At 43.1% G+C, this 20,129-nt stretch overlaps 1 protein-coding gene across 3 annotated transcripts; it reads right to left on the bottom strand.

Moving 5' to 3' along the window:
• Positions 1-1,022: 1,022 nt before the first annotated feature.
• On the bottom strand, positions 1,023-17,668 carry ptpn3 (protein tyrosine phosphatase non-receptor type 3). Of its 3 annotated transcripts, none has more exons than XM_084050212.1 (26): positions 17,549-17,668; positions 15,655-15,796; positions 13,983-14,117; positions 13,854-13,896; positions 13,255-13,336; positions 12,948-12,992; positions 12,747-12,799; positions 12,364-12,481; positions 12,153-12,240; positions 11,735-11,823; positions 11,577-11,640; positions 11,265-11,476; positions 11,055-11,180; positions 9,418-9,579; positions 9,100-9,205; positions 8,778-8,855; positions 8,608-8,664; positions 8,051-8,207; positions 7,427-7,602; positions 6,762-6,852; positions 6,511-6,572; positions 6,240-6,386; positions 4,960-5,088; positions 3,932-4,077; positions 3,638-3,773; positions 1,023-1,762 (listed from the first exon to the last, which is right to left on the bottom strand). In XM_084050212.1, exons 2-26 carry the CDS (start codon positions 15,721-15,723, stop codon positions 1,685-1,687), a joined length of 2,649 nt encoding a protein of 882 aa, XP_083906338.1. In that variant the 5' UTR covers positions 15,724-15,796; positions 17,549-17,668; the 3' UTR covers positions 1,023-1,684. The 3 variants fall into 3 exon arrangements, 2 of the variants coding, with proteins under 2 accessions (XP_083906338.1, XP_083906339.1); XM_084050213.1 differs by lacking the exon at positions 1,023-1,762 and adding an exon at positions 1,794-2,427; XR_014600240.1 differs by lacking the exons at positions 1,023-1,762; positions 3,638-3,773; positions 3,932-4,077 and having other exon boundaries at positions 5,784-6,386.
• Between the last annotated feature and the right edge of the window lie 2,461 nt (positions 17,669-20,129).

Genomic DNA, 20,129 nt, shown 5'->3' with positions numbered 1-20,129 from the left:
CGTTCTATTGAATTACGTTACGTATAGCCAACTACGAGGGTCCAACAATTACATGAGTCCCACCAATAGTTATAGTGGGCCGTTTAGCTCAGTTGGTTAGAGCGTGGTGCTAATAACGCCAAGGTCGCGGGTTCGATCCCCGTAATGGCCACGTATTTTTCGATGAATTGAATACACAGGATCCCAATGGTAACAAGCCATAGTGCTTTCTTGGGTTTAATCCTTCTGGCATCCTTTTGTATTGAACTGTACTTTCTGTGCTTTTTTGCAAACTGTTTAAGTATTCAATCAAACAAACAAACAAACAAACATGTTTCATCTTTGGTCATTGGACTGAAAGATGGGTGTACTGTAGTGTGTAAATGTCCAGAAAGAGGTTGTATACTACACCAATGGTTCAACTTCTCAGTGTGGCCCCCAGGGGTCCTTGAGGGGGTTCCACAGCTAAATGATTCATAGTTTATCTACATTATTTCATATATTTACATAAACTTAATGAATTACTATCATTATTTTGTAAAAAAAATACATCTAGAGAACAAGAATGGTTAATTTGATCACTTTCACTGTTACCAAATGACTGATCACATTGGACCAAATCCTGTAAATTATTTGATTAAGGTCCCAGAGATAGGAAATCTTATTAAATAGTGGCCCATAGCCTAATACATTGGATTGGGAGTCCTTGAAATTAAAAACGTTGACAATCACTGAACAACACTTGCTGTTCGTGAATCAATATAGAGGTGAGATAACAAATCATTGAAATTATTCCAAATTCCTAGACAAACTTAAACAGTTGAATACTTGGGCTTTTCTTGAATAGTGTGCAATGATCAGCCATACTGTTAATTTCAGACGTATTGATTTGCGAGAGGTGAAAAAGTTAATGCACTGTATAGTAAAAAAAAACAGTATCTCAACACAGAGCATCATATGCTATGCTAATTAAAACATCTATTTTACATATCTATCCATCTAGAGATACAGTAGACAGATCTATCAATAGATACAGACAGATGGACAGATATCTCCTTTAATAATACATTTGTCAAATAGGCATTGACTATTATAAGAACAAACAAACAAATGACCCATCAGTATAAATCAGTGTTTATTCAGTGTCTCAATAATTTAAGAGTGATTAGGACAAGAGAAGGTTCAGTGTTCCACCGGCAGTCTAATGTGAGCCAACCTGTTGGTGATATAAAACCTGCAACCCTCTCTAGACTCAGATAATATATATAGACAGTAACGCTCCAGGCACAGTTCTGTTGCCCTGTGTGATCCAGTAAAACATCAGTCCAAGGCACACCTCCGTGGAGGACAACGTGGCTTAAGTGCGATACAGTGATAAGTAGAGAGGCCTCTGGGACAGAGAGCAGCAGCTCACATCAGTCTTCTAGCAGTCTCTGTGGGACTCTAACCTCTTAATGCACTATTAGCCCACAAAAAAAACTAAGGCCAGAGAGGTACAGGAGTCACTGGCTTACAGTATATGCTATGCAGATCGGCAGAGAACCATGTTCTGTGGCCAGCTGTTCTATTATATTCAGCCTATGCATTGGTCCCATATCCTGGAATCCTTCGAGTAGAGCAGGTAATGCCCTCCATAGAATAAGGCTGGACTAGTGAGTGTATGTGTTCTGGTGCTGCTGTGATTAGTTAGCAGTGTTGATGTGGTCTATGCCGGGGCTTCAGACCCATCTTGCTTCTCTTTGTAGACTCGCAGTATGGCCTCACACACAAACTGGAACTGACACTGAAACACAAAACGTGCTTTTAGTTAACACAACAATACACTGCATCACTAGTGTTGCCGTCGTTGTCTTTAACCACTTGAGCCTCATTTTAAAAATAACGAAAATAGCTGATTTACAAGCTCAAAAGATCTGAGCAATTTATGAAGATTTTTGACATTTTTGGAATCTTTTCACTATATTATTGACATGCCCAGAATGGGGACTCCAGGGTGAAAGTGACACATTATCTACAGAGGTGGACAACCTCACACGCTTCTAAATTAGCTTGAACTCTTACTGTGACATGAACTCTTACTGTGACAGACTGTGACAGAATGTGACAGGCAGTAAACACTCCAACAGTAAGGTGTCTTTCACACCGGACACAATTAGTTGGGAATGACAATTTGTACTATCCATCTCAAATGAGGTGAAACAGGTCTATAGTGTTGACAGGTGAGTATTATTAGCCTGGTCAAATTATTCAAACTTGCACTGGTAAGCAAACGTGACTCCGCCAAGCCGTGAAGCCAACGGTCTGGGTTGGCCAATTAGGGAAGCTGATGCATACAATCTACTGAATTTGCGCGTCTACCTCAGACCCGCCGGCGGGTAGATACAGATATTCGTGTTTTTTCAGTTCTCGGAAAACGTGTGACCACTATGACCATTCGGCACTGCACACCTCAGGGTCATAGACACAGAGACACATATGGTAAGTTTGAGACCGTTCAGTCTGACACTTAACGAGTTACGCCGGCCACAGAGACAGACAGTGACTTATTTAGTAAATTATAGTATAGCTAGATGCACATCATTAGTGTAATAGTGTCCCTTTAAGTAAGTCATGGATCCCTAATAGGAGGCCCCACGGGCCAAGTGTGGTCCATGAGAGTTAATAAGTCTGGCCTGCACTGACCCCTGTCATAACATGATATTAAGTGCACAAAAACGGAACAAAAAATCTCACAAACCAACCTTGTTTGTGTTGTATGTTCTGTATGATTCGCTATGTGTGTACATTTACAAACACTGTGTGTGTGTGTGTGTGTGTGTGTGTGTGTGTGTGTGTGTGTGTGTGTGTGTGTGTGCGTGCGTGCGTGCGTGCGTGCGTGCGTGCGTGCGTGCGTGCGTGCGTGCGTGCGTGCGTGCGTGCGTGCGTGCGTGCGTGCGTGCGTGCGTGCGTGCGTGCGTGCGTGGGTAATAATAGGCAAATATTAGGTGAGAATAGGCAAACATTCAGTGAAAATAGCCGATCTACAAGCTCACAACGAGATTTGGTGTACAGGGATTAAAAGGAAAGGGGCCCAAGTACAGACCCTTGGGGGACTCCGGTCACCTAAGGGTTTGAGTGGTTAAAGTCTGATTATACTTTGCCATATGTCATCGTCGCCTGCTGAAAATAGCAGATCTGCATGCTTTTTTTCTGTGAGCAACACCGTCATACAACGGAGTATAACTCGAACATAAGAATTGCATTGACTGCACAGGCTTTTAATTAAGTGGTTGGTTGAGTTATTTTGTTTCAAGAATACATTTCTTTTCTTGTGTGACCCTCAACACACGATTTGAGAATCCCAGGCCTAAATTTGTACTATAACCATTACCTAATAATAATAATAATAATAATACTAATAATAAATAATAATAGTAGTAATAAAAGCAGCAAAATCATTTGCACACAAAGCAACTTCTACTGGCCCAGTGGAAAACTGCTCCCTCTCAATAAAGGAAAAATCAATAAACAACAGCCTCAAGGACTTCCTCCTCAGAGAAATCATGACATAAAACATGACGTGGTTACCAGCTACATGTCAAAAGCAGCTGCATTTGCCTTTGACAAACAAGTAGTGAGCTAATCAACCATGATGGCTAGCTGTTATGTGTCTCTGTACCGTGGTCTGGACCATCATGGCTCGTTGGTCTCTGAGCGTTCTGACAATGTCCAGGGGGAACACCGGCCGACCCTCCTCCAACAGAGTCAGCGCTGTTTCCATGGTGATAAGAACACCTGTGCGTCCAATCCCAGCACTGAAGTAATCATTAAAAACAAATGAATAACTATTCAGAAAAACTAAAAAAGTTCAGATGTCCACAGTACATACATGAATGATGTTTTTGTGTGTGTGTGTGTGTGTGTGTGTGTGTGTGTGTGTGTGTGTGTGTGTGTGTGTGTGTGTGTGTTTTACCTGCAGTGTACCATAAGTGGCTCCTCCCCTCTTCTCCTTTCTCGGACACAGCTGACAAACAGCAGGAAGTCAGAAGGGTCATCTGGTACGCCATGGTCCGGCCATGCTACGTACTGGAGATGAGTGACTGCCCGCTCCTCACCCCGCTGCACACACACACACACACACACACACACACACACACAATAGTGTTAGGAAGCATGCATTTAAAATTGTGTACATTTAAACTTCAGAAAACTGATTACATATGAGAGAGGACCTACAGTACATAACAGCCACAAAAAAACAAAAACAAAGAAGGCAGCGGGAAGAACAGGTGGGGAGGAAAAAACAACATGTGACCTGTACATGAATTGGAAGGGGATATGGTTGAAGGAAGACCAAATAGAAGGTGGAGAAGAGAGGGGAAAAGTGAAATCCAAAAGGAGGAGTGTGGCTGTGTTCAGGAATTGTGCCGGGCGAGTGGCCTGTGGCCGCATGCAGGGATGAACTAACTCAGCCAGGAGAACAGATGGGCACGCACAGCGGTAGATTCGAGTGTGTGTATGTGTTTGTGTATGTGTGACTCCATACTCTTTATTTACCTGTGTTCACCATGTAATCTATTATGGCAAACAGCTCTGTTTGATCTCATAATATTCCACAGGCAAATGGAAGACACTCACATACTGTACACAGAAAAAAATCTATTGCCCTCACACCCCATCCACGAGCCCAAACCCATCTCACACACACACACACACACACACACACACACACACACACACACACACAACCACCCATCCACTCGCCAGCCCACACAGGAAGAGATTATATGCAGGCAAGAGTTAGTTTTGTCCAGAGTATGTGTTGCCTGCGGCGAGCTCTGTTATGTGACATATGGCATAAATCACAGTACATGCCACTAAACATAGAAGCAGAAACCCCCATGTTGTATGACTGGAGTCATACTACATCGCCTTTGTTGTGTCAGGGTTATTGAAAGCAGGAGTGCTCTTTTGCATTTCACTGAGCAGGTGTTACTGTACCTGTGTGTGTGTCACGGTGAATTGTCGTGTGACGTAGGCTAAGTTACATTCCTCTGAGTGACAGTTCACCCTCAAGTACCCATAATCCCTCACTTCTGGGGGATGCGGCCAGTACTGGTGACACTTAGTCTGAAAGTGTATGACATCATCCATAACACACATTATTTCTGACATGAGCCATTAGTCACATACAGTAATAATATAACACATCACTGCTACCTGGAGGCTCAGGAAATTAAACTCATGTTCGACAATGCATTTTAACCACTTCTCTCAGGAACATAATTCAGGGGGGAAAAGGAACAGGATGAAAATGACTTTCAATTAGGGCTGGGTGATATGACTTCAAATCAGTATTACGATCGTTTCAAACTTTTTCCTCGATTCAGATTAATGAACAAATATAAAAATAAAAATAAAAAACATTGAAAATAGCAGATCTACAAGCGCTGTGACGTGTTGTGAGCTTGAAGATCGCCTATTTTCGCATGACACCATTGCACAAAGAAGTATACTAAAGGTCGATTGTAAAAAATATATTGTGTCGATTCATTGATATCTACGGGGGAAAAGAATACTTTGAAAAAAGTATTTCTTCTCGATTATTCGGTAATAAATACCAGTTTCAATATATTTCTGTGTGTGTGCGTTCTTAGGCAAGTAGCTCTGAAGTAGAGAATATCTCCGGCCACTCGATCAATTAATGAGAGCATCTGGTTACCAAGCAACAGGGAAGTCGCCACAGAGTCAGCTTCATTGAATGATTCCATGTGTGAATGCATCTTGTGTGCAAAGAATACATCTCATCGGCATCCTGCTCACACCTTATGCTTAATTCATACTCATAGTACGATGGTGTCACGTGTCGAAAATTGCTCACAAGCTCGCAACACATTGCGACGCAACATGTTGTGAGTTTGTAGATTGGCTGTCTTCAGCACACGACACTGGCGTGCAAGGAAGTATAAATCAAGGCTCCACATTCAGCTGTTCTGTAGTCTGTGAAACCCTGTTGATTGCAAACAGCTGCTGCGATTGATTATTTTTGCAAGAAAACAAAACCGCTCGCAAACCTAGTAATAACCGTAATTAAATCGAATTAAACACGGTACATCATGTAGCAATGTTGGCACAACAATGATGGCATGACAATGATCACAGGAACAATGGATATTGAGCAGCTTGACATTAACCCACAATACCCAATTCCTCACTGGCTGGGTTTTACATTCTATGTGTGTTTATAGATGAGGTATGTATGAGCGTGTTTAAGCAAGTACCCGTCCCCTCTCTGTGAGAGTAGTAAGCATAATGATGGTGTGTGTCTGTTGCTCCCACACACTCTGCCAGAAGTGAGTGCAGGTCTGCGGTAGTGGACCCTGAGCGGCAACGTAACGCAAACACACACCAGACACTGGGGGCGCCACCTAAGAGACAGACAGACAGACAGACATGCTCATGCTAACACACATTATATACACAGGGTCGAGTATACATGAGATGACGCCAGGTGACAAAAAGAGATGATTGCAGATATCAGCAACGCCATACCGTGATGTGGCTGGCATTAATATAGTCCTCTTGGTCCTGCAGAACGACCCTGGTAGCGTCATCTGAAAGGAGAGAGAAGGTTGTTGTACAGGTGTTGATGCACAGTCAGTCGTTTGGGCAGTTACATTTTTATGACCCACCACAGGGAAGTACTGTACAAGACTGAGGTTATCCCAGGTAATACAGCAAGCTGTGGGGGGTGGGGAATCATGTGGTGGTGGAAATATATGCAGAGAAAAGACAGGACTCACATGGCAGAACATCTTTATATCTGTTCTTTTCCATGTTCTCAGAGAGTCGAGCACAGGTTAGCGAAAGGCCAGGTTTCCGCCTGTAAAGGTTCTGCAACACATACACATGCACGCATAAACATTACAAAGAAATACACACAAATTACACAAAATATTCAGCATCTAGCAGATTAGGGCCAACATCTGTTCCCAAAACAGCACTTAAAAAGGCATCATTATGAATCCCCAAATAAGTGAGTGTGACTGTAAGTTATTAAATTCTGCTTAAAACCCATTAAGACCTGAGGCCGATTCTAACAAATGGCTTTTAAAATCAGTAGTTCTCACACTTGAAAGATTTTTCAAAAATGTAAAAATAATTGCAGATGTACAAGCTTGTGGCGCGGCACGAAGTGATGCACTGTGAGCTTGTATATCTGATATTTTTAATAGTGAACGCAAAAAAACCCTAAAATTATCAAAAATTTCCCGCTTTCAAAGGGTTAAAGTATAAGAGAAATGCAGCCATTTCTGGTCTTTGTCGTTCTATTAGCTATTCTTGTTCTCTTTCATCTCTGACCTGTGTGTGTGTGTGTGTGTGTGTGTGTGTGTGTGTGTGTGTGTGTGTGTGTGTGTGTGTGTGTGTGTGTGTGTGTGTGTGTGTGTGTATGTGTGCACGCACATACCTCAAAGTGGAAGGAGAGAGTTGCTGACTGTATTCCTCTCTCCAGCTGTTTCATTGAGTCCTCCAGTGTACTGACACGCTCTGACTGACCAGGCGACTGCGGCTTGTCTCCCTGCGATTGGCCAGTCAGTGTTAGGGCGGGAGGAAACTGTAGCACAGGTGCCGAACGCCCAGGACCTGCAGTACAAGCTTGGTTGAGTGTATAATACATAAACATCACAGAAACATAACGTTGCTGTCAGGCAGAAACCTCCAAAACTGTTACTTTTCAGGAAATGGAAAAAAAAACCTGTGTTCCAATTGATCTTATGTAGATTATTATTTAGTCACAAGCTCTTTTTAATACTTTTCATTGGTTCAATATTTATAAAACTCATAGACACACTTGACCACATTCACTTCTGAAGATAAATTAGCCAATCTACAAGCTCACAACGCGTTGTGAGCTTGTAGATCGGCCATTTGTGCTACTTTGTGTGACACTGTAGTGTAGTACGACGAAGTAGGGCATACATTTAAGGGGACAAAAAAAATTAAAAGTTTAAATATGGAGAAACAAGGTTTCTGCCCGACAGCGACGATAAGGTGCATACACACATACAAACGGGCACATGATCCTACACACCTTTACGTCTGATGAGCAAGTCCAGTTCTCTGGAATGTGACTCTCTGCTGGCTCGTATGAACATGACCACCTGGTCATGCGTGTGTTCTGAAATGTCTCGGCCATTGATGAGGACCACCAGGTCTCCCTCTAGCAGCTTGGGTTCACATCGCCCTGCCTACAAACATACAGTACACTCACTCACAGCAAAACCACTTCAACCCTATTTATACTTTGGCTATTCGGAAATAGCCGCTCTACAAGCCCACAACGCATCATGATGCGATGCGTTGTGAGCTTGTAGATCTGCTCATTTAAAAAAATCTTAATGCATCTAGAAACATTGTGAAAACACTTGGAATAAGATTACACAAATCTTCTCTCATGAGGTCCCTAGCACAAAATATTTTCATATGCGAGTCAATTTGGGGGTCCTTGACATGAGAATATTTGAGAACCACAGCTTTGATAAACCATCCTTCTAGTCATCCCTCGAACCATCTATGTTTCGTTTACATTTCATCACAAGTTAACATAACCACATAGTCGAACACAAACACCTCTGAGTCGGTTCTTACAGGTGAGTCAGGTTTAACGTGGGATATGGCTAGAGGCATCTTCTGATCCACCCCACCCTGGAAGGAGTTTGGAAAGATGAAATGAAGCAAGAGTGAGGGAGACAAACACATATTACTCAAAATGTTTCCGCATGTGTGTGTGTATGTGTTTGAGCGCAAGAGAGACTCACTTTAACATTGAAGCCAAACTTGCCTTCCGGATCAGGGGCAATACGTATTAACAACAGATCACTGTCTCCTGGTGGCCCCTACAAACGCAGGAAAATAATTCTGCATAATTAATAATAAAAGGGGAAACTAATAGTTCCCTTTTATGAAAAATACTAGCCCATAGCTACCCGGATTTACAGTCTATTCCTTAGTTCAAAGTGTCATATACAAAATAGGGGTTGGGATTCATAGCGTCATATTATACAAAATAGGGGTTGGGATGCAACACAAGCATGCATACAGCATGTGCACACACACTATGTGGGCGATCAGATAACTGACCTTGTCCCTGTAGTGTAAACTGGGCTCGCTGTCCTCTTCTCCCGTGCTGATGTCATCAAATTGTGACGAACCTTCCTCCAGTGCTTGGCTGTGTGTGCCAGAGAGACTGGTGTAAACAAAGTCAAATGGTTGGTTAGATTGAAAGAGATTTATACTTTGTTACGTGCCTGTGTCACATGGTAAAAAAAAAGCAGATCTACAAGCTCACAACACGTCACGTTGCGATGCATTGTGAGCTTGTAGATCCTCTATTTTTGCACGACACCATCGTATGATAGGGTAAGAATTACGCAAGTGTGTCGTTTTCCTAATACTGACCGATGTGGAGAACTGTCTCCCTCACTGTCTCTGCTGCTGGTGACGGAGGCCCGGTACGTGTAGAACACATCCTCCCCCTCTGACATGTCTTTCAGATCATTGGTCAGCTCCGCCGAGGAGGGGCGGGGCTTACGGATGCCGTGTCGAACGCGGGGACTCCGCCTGCCAGAAAGACCATAAACTTCAGCCAGGACAATTTATGCTTGTGTTTGTACATGTTCTGTCCAAGAGGGTTTACATGTGCAGTCCAAAGTAGAGTACGCACATCCAAATATTTGACAGGTGCTCGACAAATATACATACATGAAAAAGAAGAAAAGTCCACACACTGTGCTAGTCTTCTCAGACCTGATGAAGACGCTGACGGGTTGAAAGGTTGTCCTATTAAGGTTGATCATTGGGAGCTTCAGCACAGTGTGCAGACTTTTCTTTTTCAAGAGTGTTTACATATCTGTTTAACAACGTAAACAGTATGAGTCTATATTTGTCCAAAATTGAAAAACAATAAAAGATTATTAATCAAAAAGAAAAAGAAAATAGCCAGGATTATTTTACTTCCCTTATAAAACTGATGTATATAGTAATGTATTGATTTTAGTCAATAGGCTTGGGGAATATAAAACTATTATAAATACTGTATATATATGTTTGATACTTTTAACACATCGGGGGCCAGCATTTTTTCATAACAACTTACGTTGGGTGCCAGCATTCTCCCCATTGACTGCGCTTTGCTGTTTAAAGCTTTAGACTCCGCGACAAGCAAATCCACGTAAAAAAAAGCATCCATTCATGTTGAGCGATGACCCTGGCTACAGCCTGGAACCATAACATTTCACTCCCGAGTTACAACGGGGGGGGATCGCGCATCGCGCATGACCGGTTTTCACCACCGGAAACGGATTCGGAGATATAGGCGTTTTAAAGAAGGAAATAGACAGGAATCGGATGGAAGCCATGTTTTTGTTTCCGGTGATATATCTGGCCCTTCCTTCTCAAGATCACAATGGGTACTCCCAGAGCTGCTCTAGCCCCGCCCGTGCGGAGAAAAACGAAAAAAACAAAAAGACTGAAATCACGGTTCAGACCGTGAACGGCACCAGAGCGCTACTATGTAAACACACGGTTCAGACCGTGATCGGCACCCGATGTGTTAATATAGTATAATGATATATAAATATATCGCCCGAAAACTGGTTGTATAATGTGCAGTGTGTATTGTAATGGTGGCTGTAGTTCCAGTAGCGGGTTTGAAACTCACAGACTACCATGTTAGAGCAATGAAACTCACTTGTAAAACCAACCCACTGCAGGACTGTGCTCCAAACAACTCAAAGAGCTGCATTCATTACTGAGTCATTACTGAGTCGTTATACCCCTGTTTGCAAGGGGTATAATGTTATAACGTATCATATAGCATCATTCATTCACGTAACCACCCAGTTTAGAAGTATTTACTCTCACACAGGGGCAATAGAGTACCATCAGCTAATTGTCAGATGTAGTCTGTGCAGTGTGTTTGCAGCAACTTTAAACATAAGACACCACCGACCCAACATCACCCAATTTGATCTTCCTACACAGCGCAGTTAGTCAGGACAAGACAGTTGGTCTGTAGAGGCCTAAACAGATCATACCAGTTGGGTGTAGTTGGAGGGGATCTAGATGGAAGACTCTTGGTCTCCAGTTGCTCGGCTGAAACAGACCTTCGAAGGACCGGGTTCCACACCATCCCTCCCACCACACGCCGACACACCGGACCCCTGCAGACCAAGGGGAGAGGAATAGAAAGACTGCAACATTTAAATAGTTATTATAAGACTACATGTGATTGTGCACACACTCACGTTTCATTTTTACTGTTTCCCAGGCCCAAGTGCTGTGTGATCAGCTTGCTGTAGGACTGAATTGTTGTTGTGGTGGTGTTGTTGTGCTTCGGGCTCCTGGCTGTCCGGTTAGCGCTGAAGAAGGAATGGTGATCCACACAGGACCTCCAAAGATTCTTACAAGTCTTGGGACAGGGCAAGGCCAGAGACACAATGCAATCCTGGGTCTCCCCCTGCAAATCACAGACGACAGTACAATACAATTCACAGGATTTTAAGGCGACGTGGGCGGGTAATTCACGTGCCCGAAGCCCAAGACATGAATAGACTCACGTGTTTCCGTTTGAGGTGGATGAGAAAACGTTTCCTCTTGAAGGAGATCTTGATGATGTTCCCCCTGCATGATAATGATGATGAGAGGGTTTAATGGGTCAGAAAACTAGGCTGACGACAACCCATCACATGAATGAGCAGCTGTCATTATCACTCACCAGGGGAAGAAACTGGAGCAAATCATATTGCAGAACATAGCTACACCACTTGAAGCCAAACCGACCAAGAGGGGGGCATTGTTGGAATCCTGAGTAAGAGTGACAAGAGAGCGAGAGAGAGGGAACGTGATAAATGAAACCAAGGACCAACAAGTAAAAGCAGCCATAAAATAAATGAATATAAGAAAGTAATATAGATATGATCTGTATCTGGATAAGGAAAAACATATGGTAAAGCAAGGTGTAAACACACACAAAGCACACATTGCAATCGGAATGCGATCACATCTGCCAGACCACATCTGGAGGTGGTCTGGCTCACACGGCGTTCAGATCTCAGTCAAAATCCCCCAGGTGTAAATGTTATTATTCAGATAATATATCCAGAAACAAGTGAACAGCCAAGAGAGTTGGCTACCGTGGCAGAATGCAGCTCCACTCCATACAGCTCCAGCGTTCGTGCCGTGTTGAGGAAACATAACTCTGCCTCGCTCTGCTTCAGTCCCCTGGGAACACACAGAGGAGACGCAGGGGCATCAATACTAACTGTAGAGAACGTGCTGTGCAAAACGAGCAGAAACCAGTTTTGAATTTCAGACTATAAAAAGGTACAGATTCCTTTGCAGTACTTGTGCTGTGGATGCAGATCTTCCACTCGGGATAGGAAGTCATCATCCTGCTCTGGAATGAAGTGGCACTTGGACAGGTAACCAGGGAGATAAGATGGCATGTGGTCCCGCAGCTCCGCTACAGGGGATGGTGAGAGAATCCGAAATATTACACAGAAATACATAATCAGACCCCCTTCGCAAGTACTGACCCACAATTGTCATCATGATAAGATCTTCAGTTAATTTAACTCTAACCGAGGATTTTACTGTGTAGTTGGGTACTATATGAGAGGTGCAGCTAATTGTTTGCTGACATGCAGGAACAATTACTCGCATGACAGTAACAAAGCCATGAGTCATTTGTTTCTCTACTGTTGAATGAAAATGCAATGGTGACTTACACTGAACAGCATAAGACGCCAGCACCACAGCTGCACTCAGCGGGCACTGCAACCTGCAATCAGACTCTATGATTACACATTGTAATTGCTACACCACTGCTGGAAAATCTGTATCTCAAGGGGATAGGTGTTTTTGTTTGCTTGTGTGTGCATTAGCGTATGCTCAAATGAACACGTTTGTTCCCATGGTGCTCCACTAACCTTCCTTCCCTGATGTCACACCTGATCTGGAGGAAGTACAGGTGCCTACAGAGACGAGACAGGAGGAACTCATACAACCCACACCACTTCAAACAGCCCACTCACATAACGTCTGCGTCATACATAAACTACTCCCTGTTTCACAACTGATACTGACACACGACAAGAGCATTTTTCATAACCTGGTATTAAGGCAGACCACTGGTTATTGTAAAATGTCAAACTTACATACATCAAAGGGGGAAAACCACCCAATTAACTTTCAATATCACTTATCGTTCACTAGACTAAACACATTCATATTCACCTGGTCTGTTCATGTTGCAGAGAGTTGGGGTCAGAGATGAAGTATCGTACTCTGAAGTTAAGATAGAAGGGAGAGGCAAGCCCTGCATAGGGAAAACATGTCTTAAAGATGTGATAAATTACATGATGTCATCACAGCAGACTCCTAGTTTCTTTGTCCTGAGGAAGAAGTTATATGGCTGCTTATATCTAACCTTTATATTATACCATCCCTTATAATACTTCTACAATACATTATGATATGTGTCAGCTTGTAAGAGCCTAGATGTCTCCACTAGGCCTAATAGCTATTGTTTTGGTACAGCCTATCTTGTTATGGTTCAGTTTGTCCTTCAGGCTGCTACAGTATAACTATGATCTCTGCCTTGTGCTCGAGGCAGAACTACCGTACCACTGACATGAGTGTTATTGTACTTCTGACCATGATATCATGTACATAAAGCATAACCACCTCCACCTAGAATATTGTCTCGACTCCTATGTGCCTTATCGATTGCTGATTGATCAGAATTCCACGACAGTTCTAAGTACTGTATATTGTATTAAGAAATAGTTAGAAATTGCTACTTCAAATAAAGGCACATAATTCAAATCAGATACCTTTCAGCTGCTTCTTCAATGGCTTTTCAGGCTCTAACCATCTCTGAAAGAGGAACACAGGGTTATTCAAACATAGAACATCATGCTATACAATTATAATTACAATCACAGCCAAGATGGCCAGCTCACCGGAGAGTGTGTGTTGGCTTTGATGTAGACAATTGCCGTGCTGGATTCTCGGATCTGTAGACTAAAAAGCTGTCTCTCTAGCAAGCCGAGGTGGTTGAACACCAGGTCTAACAGAACCACACCTTCATCCTGTTTCTGGAAAACCAGGGAATACAACATCAAAAGTTAGACTTTCTCAAATGGTCTCAGACACGGCACACAGACAAACATTTTACACTAGCTATTAAACATAACACTATTCGATAACAGTATTCCTCCGCTGAAGTTTAATGTAATAACCTTATTAGTTTAGCTTAAATTATATTGTTTGTACAGACAAGACAATAAATACATGCATTAAATAGGAAAATAGGTAAACACAACAGTTAAGACACCACAGTAAATGATTTTATATATATTCCATTTTTAAAATAAAAGCAATGCTCTCAGCATACTCTGTGAATGTGTGCGTCTGCTTGTGTGTGAATGGGTGGTAGGGATTATTAATTTAAATTAGAGTTTAAAAACTCAGCGTTACAAATGGATAAATTAACAAAGAGGATTTGTGTTGTTGTCTTCTATCTGCACCACCATCATGACATTTCATGTCCCACTTCTTCTCTCCACCCCACTGTTTAGGAAACACTGCTCCAGGTGCTGACACTGTCAAGTATAATGTTTACATCAATGAAGGGCATGATTTCAGAAAAGAAACCTTTAGCTTGCCTTGATTTTGTGAATTAAGCTTCTTCCTTGCGTTTCTTGTTCAGAGCACGACTCAAATGAAACCATGCACCTGAGTAGATCTGTGGGTCTGCTTACAGATCATGTTCCAATCTCCTAGCATAAGTATAGCATAAAGCCTGAGCGTGCGATACCTGCACGCAACTATGTATGTATAACACAGGCTTTAGGTCTGAAGTGCTGTAGCTCACGCTATGGCTCAGATGTAGGATGTGTCTCAATGCAGCGAGCAACATGCAATATAAGGAGTCTCACATCGGAGAGTCACAGTAGTTTCTCTGACAAGCTCATAGCTTGTAGATCTATGAACGGCACAAAGTGCTTGTATATCTGCTATTTTTTAATAGCCAAAGTATAAAATGATGATTAAAATATAGCTAAAATAAAGAAATGACACAGATGCTTTCTCGGTTTTAATGGGTGAAAAGGAGATGCTGCCCTAGAAAGTCATATGGTGACTGTACATTCTCTGAGAGAATACGTGCATGCTGAGGTAAGCTCACGCACGCATGGCATATGATGATGGAAGCCTCCCATATGTGAAAGGCTCCACTCGGCATATAAAAATAACGCAAAGCACGATTCTGAAAGAGAAGAAGTCCATCGAACCAAGGACACTGTGCTGAACAAACGGGAGGCAGATCAATGGAAATGCGAAAGAGGAGTCTCGCCATGTCATCCACTGACACGACAATCATTAGCACTGCACAGAGACAGATAGGACCAACATATGATCCGTGTGTGTGTGTGTGTGTGTGTGTGTGTGTGTGTGGGTGTGTGGGTGTGGACAAACTCTTTACAAGGATAGAAAGACGGAAGAAAAGGTTGTGGAAAGTGAGGTTGCATGTAGCTGAGCAGGTTAGGAAATGAATGTAGTCAATGGAAATGACTTGCAGGCCGTGTGTGTCTGTGCGTGTGCATGTGCATGCACGTGTGTGTTCTTACTCACGCTGACTCTAAATGTCTCGATGGTGCCGTCCAGCAGCTGAACTAGGCAGAGTAAGTCAGGTTTTGGCATGTCTGTTACCACGGTAACTCGGCCTCCCTCTCAAGACAAACACCCTGCCCTCAGCTCATCACTGAGTGAGGACCTGGAAACACACACACACACACACACACACACACACACACACACACACACACACACATACAGTATATAGTCAGGTTTTTCCAGGCTGTTGTCTTCCCAAGAGGATGACATCGGGTGGTGAGTAATGTGTGTGCCTGATTCAGTATCAGGCCACAGTGAGTAATGCACTGTGAATGCGAGGGAGCGACTGTGTGTGTGTGTGTGTGTGTGTGTGTGTGTGTGTGTGTGTGTGTGTGTGTGTGTGTGTGTGTGTGTGTGTGTGTGTGTGTGTGTGTGTGTGTGTGTGTGTGTGTGTGTGTGTGTGTGTGAGAGAGACGTGACGTGTATATATGCGAGCGTCTGTTTGTGCAATCCATTATTATTTGGCTTGAGTCTGAACATGTCCTCTCGCTCCCTTTCCCTCCCGTTCTCCCTCGGTGTCTCTCCGCCCTGTGCAGGAGCTGAATGATAAGAATGTTAAATATTCTCTGAGTTCAGCAGCACGCCCATTTGCACGGCTAGGACCAGATCTAAGACCTGCTACTACGGACAATGTATGCACACCCGCACAGGTCTCACATACACATTACACAACAACACATACAGGTACATGCATGTGTGTGTGTGTGTGTGTGTGTGTGTGTGTGTGTGTGTGTGTGTGTGTGTGTGTGTGTGTGTGTGTGTGTGTGTGTGTGTGTGTGTGTGTGTGTGTGTGTGTGTGTGTGTGTGTGTGTGTGTGTGTGTGTGTGTGTGTGTGTACACGGGCGTGCATGCATGCACTCTCACATGCACATTGCACTCATAGTTCCTTTACTGGCTCAAAGCCAATAGTTACCCATGCTTAAGAATGTGTGTGTGTGTGTGTGTGTGTGTGTGTGTGTGTGTGTGTGTGTGTGTGTGTGTGTGTGTGTGTGTGTGTGTGTGTGTGTGTGTGTGTGTGTGTGTTCATGTGTGCGTGGCTGCATTTGTGTCCCGTCTTGGTTTACAGATAAATTCAACACACAAAATGGCCTGCCTTAGCCTCTTTGTCAAAGATACACAATGTGTAAGTTAATGTTTGAACACAGTGCCACTCTCAGAATATATTAAACAGACCTGTGCTCTGTTGCAGCATTGCTTGTTTTCCATGATAAACTCTCATTGGCCGACCCATAATGAATTCACATGTGAATGAATGCTATTTTTAAACATGTTCAGCTCTATTCACTATTCTTTCAAAGGGATATTGTTGACATGGACAACATTAGTTGACAGAACAATGCCATGAAACTATGCCTGCCTTAACATTTGTATCATTGTTAAGTTATAACCATCATTGTTTATAAATAATGAACACAAGGATTACATTTTGAGTATTAAAAGCAATGATTTATTTTTCTAGAACACCCACCAGAGACAGCTAGATGACCAACCTTTAACCTCGTCAACTCTCCCAAACGTAAACAGAGGAATAAGCCAGCCAGGCCTATTTCAAAGTATAAAGCCTTGAGTTGCAGTAACAACAGCCTAACGAGACATTAACATATAGCTCCGTTACTATATGACCTCTTGTACTTTGTTCTAACTGCGCGATCAAGGAACCTGTTGACAACCTAAACTTCTCCAGCCTCACCCAAAGAGGACTCTGGAACAACACAACACAACACAACACAACACAACACACACCATTCGCAAACTTTATTTTAAAACCCCCGAAACTACAGCGTGGCCTGTGATACATAATGTTATGAAGACACATGCAGCTTAGAGAAGAAAGAAGGAGATGCATAAGTACCTCAGTCGTCCTGAAGTGGAGCATTGATTCCTCCTACGGTCTCCAGGTAGAAGGTAAATATCCGGGACAACTTTCTCATCCCTCTGGCTGCGGTGATTCCTCCTCCTCCACGGCCCCGCCCCTTCCCCAAGCGCGCTCCCGTATGGACTGGACTATGCACGCGCCCGAATTATACTTCGCCGTACGGGTGTGTTGCGCACCAAATATTAGCATTGTTGCCACGTCGGCTTATTATAAGCGGCTTTGGGCTTCTTTTCCTGTAAAGTTGCTTGTACTGCTTGTAAATATTGGTTACTTGCGGGTTGCTTTTTTTGGGGCTTGTTTTTAAAGTGTTGTTGTTTATTTATTTAGGTTTGCTTCTAAAATCGGCTATTTTCAAATAGCCGATGTTTAAAGTGTTTAAAGTGCTCTTAATGTGGCCTTGCTTCTTTTGGGCTTGTTTTCATAGACCTCTGGTTGGCAGTGGTTGCTTATCGCTCACAAAACCTGGCAACACTGCATATTAGTCGATCTACAAGCTCGCGGTGCGTCACCTCGTTGGCACTTTGTGAGCTTTTAGATCTGCTGTTTTTCACCACGAGACACCGTCGTGTGCCGGAGTGTAAAATTAGGCATCATCACACCCGTGAAACTGAAACTTTGCATAATTAGCGGAGGGTAGGGCATAAAGGCCTTAGGCCTATGTTTTAGACCTAGAAATAAATAAATAAACAAACAAACGAACAAACTAATTGCGAAAGTGTGAACAACAAGATTATTAGGATATGTCCAGTTTGGGCTAATGGAAGATAAAGTCTCAATTCTCAAAGGTAAAAACAGTAGTAGTGTTAATGTGAATGCATTTTCAGTTTTAAAGAGACTAATGACTAATTGACTGATTGATTGATGTACTTTATGTAGTAAGACATGAGAACAACAGTACATGGAAGTACAAATTCACAATACAAGGTCTACTAAACTGGAAAGCTCATTAAGCACTAAGCTTGTTTAAGATGAGATCCCTATGCACACAAATCATGATGACTAATTAAATAAGATCGTATTAACCTATGTAAATTGTGTTAAAGCAGATTCAGTCAGTCAATGAAGCATTTAGGGTGTTGTAGGGGGAAAATACGTTTGTCAAAGGTTTTCAAATAGATAGACAGGCTGCTGGCTGATACCGTGCGCTTTATCTGTCCAATTTTATTAACACATATTTCTGAATAACATTGATAAAGTTGTCGAACTGCTGCTCACTCTGGTTTGTTGCTGCCACCTGCAGGAGAAATAAGCTATTGCAGCAATAATTCAGAGTAGGGGTATTTTTCATGACCCCCTAGCTGAGAGAGAGAGGACGCAGGGACCCCCACTAAATACAGTATATTGTATACATTTCTCTTTTTTTCCTTTTAGAAAGACTCCCATGCAACTTGATAAGAGGCTTGCTCACTATATTTAGCTGATTGTCTCATCAATGTCTGTTGACTGTTGAGAGATATGATACCACTATGGAAGGAGGCTATTGTTTACTTATATATATTTTTGAGTGGTGCCAACCACTCCTATATCTGGCTTTGTCCGTGTGTCCGTATGTATGTATGTATGTCTGTCCAATAAACAAACATTGATGACAACATCAAAACCAATACGGGGCTCATCAAAGGCACCACTCACTTCACACAGGGTGAGATTTTTAGCGGTGCCAACCGCTCTACGTTTGACTCTGTCTGCGTGTCCGTCCGTCCGTCCGTCCGTCCGTCCGTTTGTGTGAGCACGGGATGAGCACGGCAAAGAAGCAACACATACAAACACACGCACACACACATACACACACACACACACACACACACACATACACACACACACACACACACACACACACACGGACTTGCAGATTGCCTATGCCATCTCTCCTCTCATTGGCCACACGTGCCACTGGTTATCAAAGAGGGGTCCAGGGACCCCCAGCGTATGAGCACGGGATTTTAAACAGCTATAACTCCAGTTTCCAGCATGCCACCAAGTCCAAATTCAGTATGTGGACTTAGACCACCAATAGGGACGAGCATGAATTGCTGAAGCCCCGCCCCCTCTGTCCAGGGACCCCCAGCGTATGTTATGTCCGTCCGCCCGTATGAGCACGGGATGAGCACGGGATTTTAAACAGCTATAACTCTAGTTTGCAGCATGCCACCAAGTCCAAATTTGGTATGTGGACTTAGACCACCAATAGGGTCGAGCATGAATTGCTGAAGCCCCGCCCCCTCTGTCTTCCCATTGGCTGGCCTTTACACAGCCATAACTCAAGTTCGCAGCATGCTACGGAGTACAAATTTTGCACATGGACTAAAACCACCAATAGGGACGAACTGTAATTACTTAAGCCCCGCCCCCTCTGTCTGCCCATTGGCTGGCCTTTAAACAGCCATTATTCCAGTTTGCAGCATGCTACCAAGTACAAATTTGGTAAGTGGACTCAGACCACCAATAGGGACGAACTGAAATGAGTTAAGGCCCGCCCCAAAGGCACCGCTTCCTTCACACAGGGTGTGATTTTTTACTTATATTTGCTAATAATGTGTTGTTACATTCTTATTCA

This window comes from Gymnoscopelus microlampas (genome assembly GCF_963454915.1).
Source record: "Gymnoscopelus microlampas genome assembly, chromosome: 3".
Taxonomy (NCBI): domain Eukaryota; kingdom Metazoa; phylum Chordata; class Actinopteri; order Myctophiformes; family Myctophidae; genus Gymnoscopelus; species Gymnoscopelus microlampas.
Note: the sequence above shows the minus strand (reverse complement) of the source record. Positions and strands in the feature narration are given on the sequence as shown.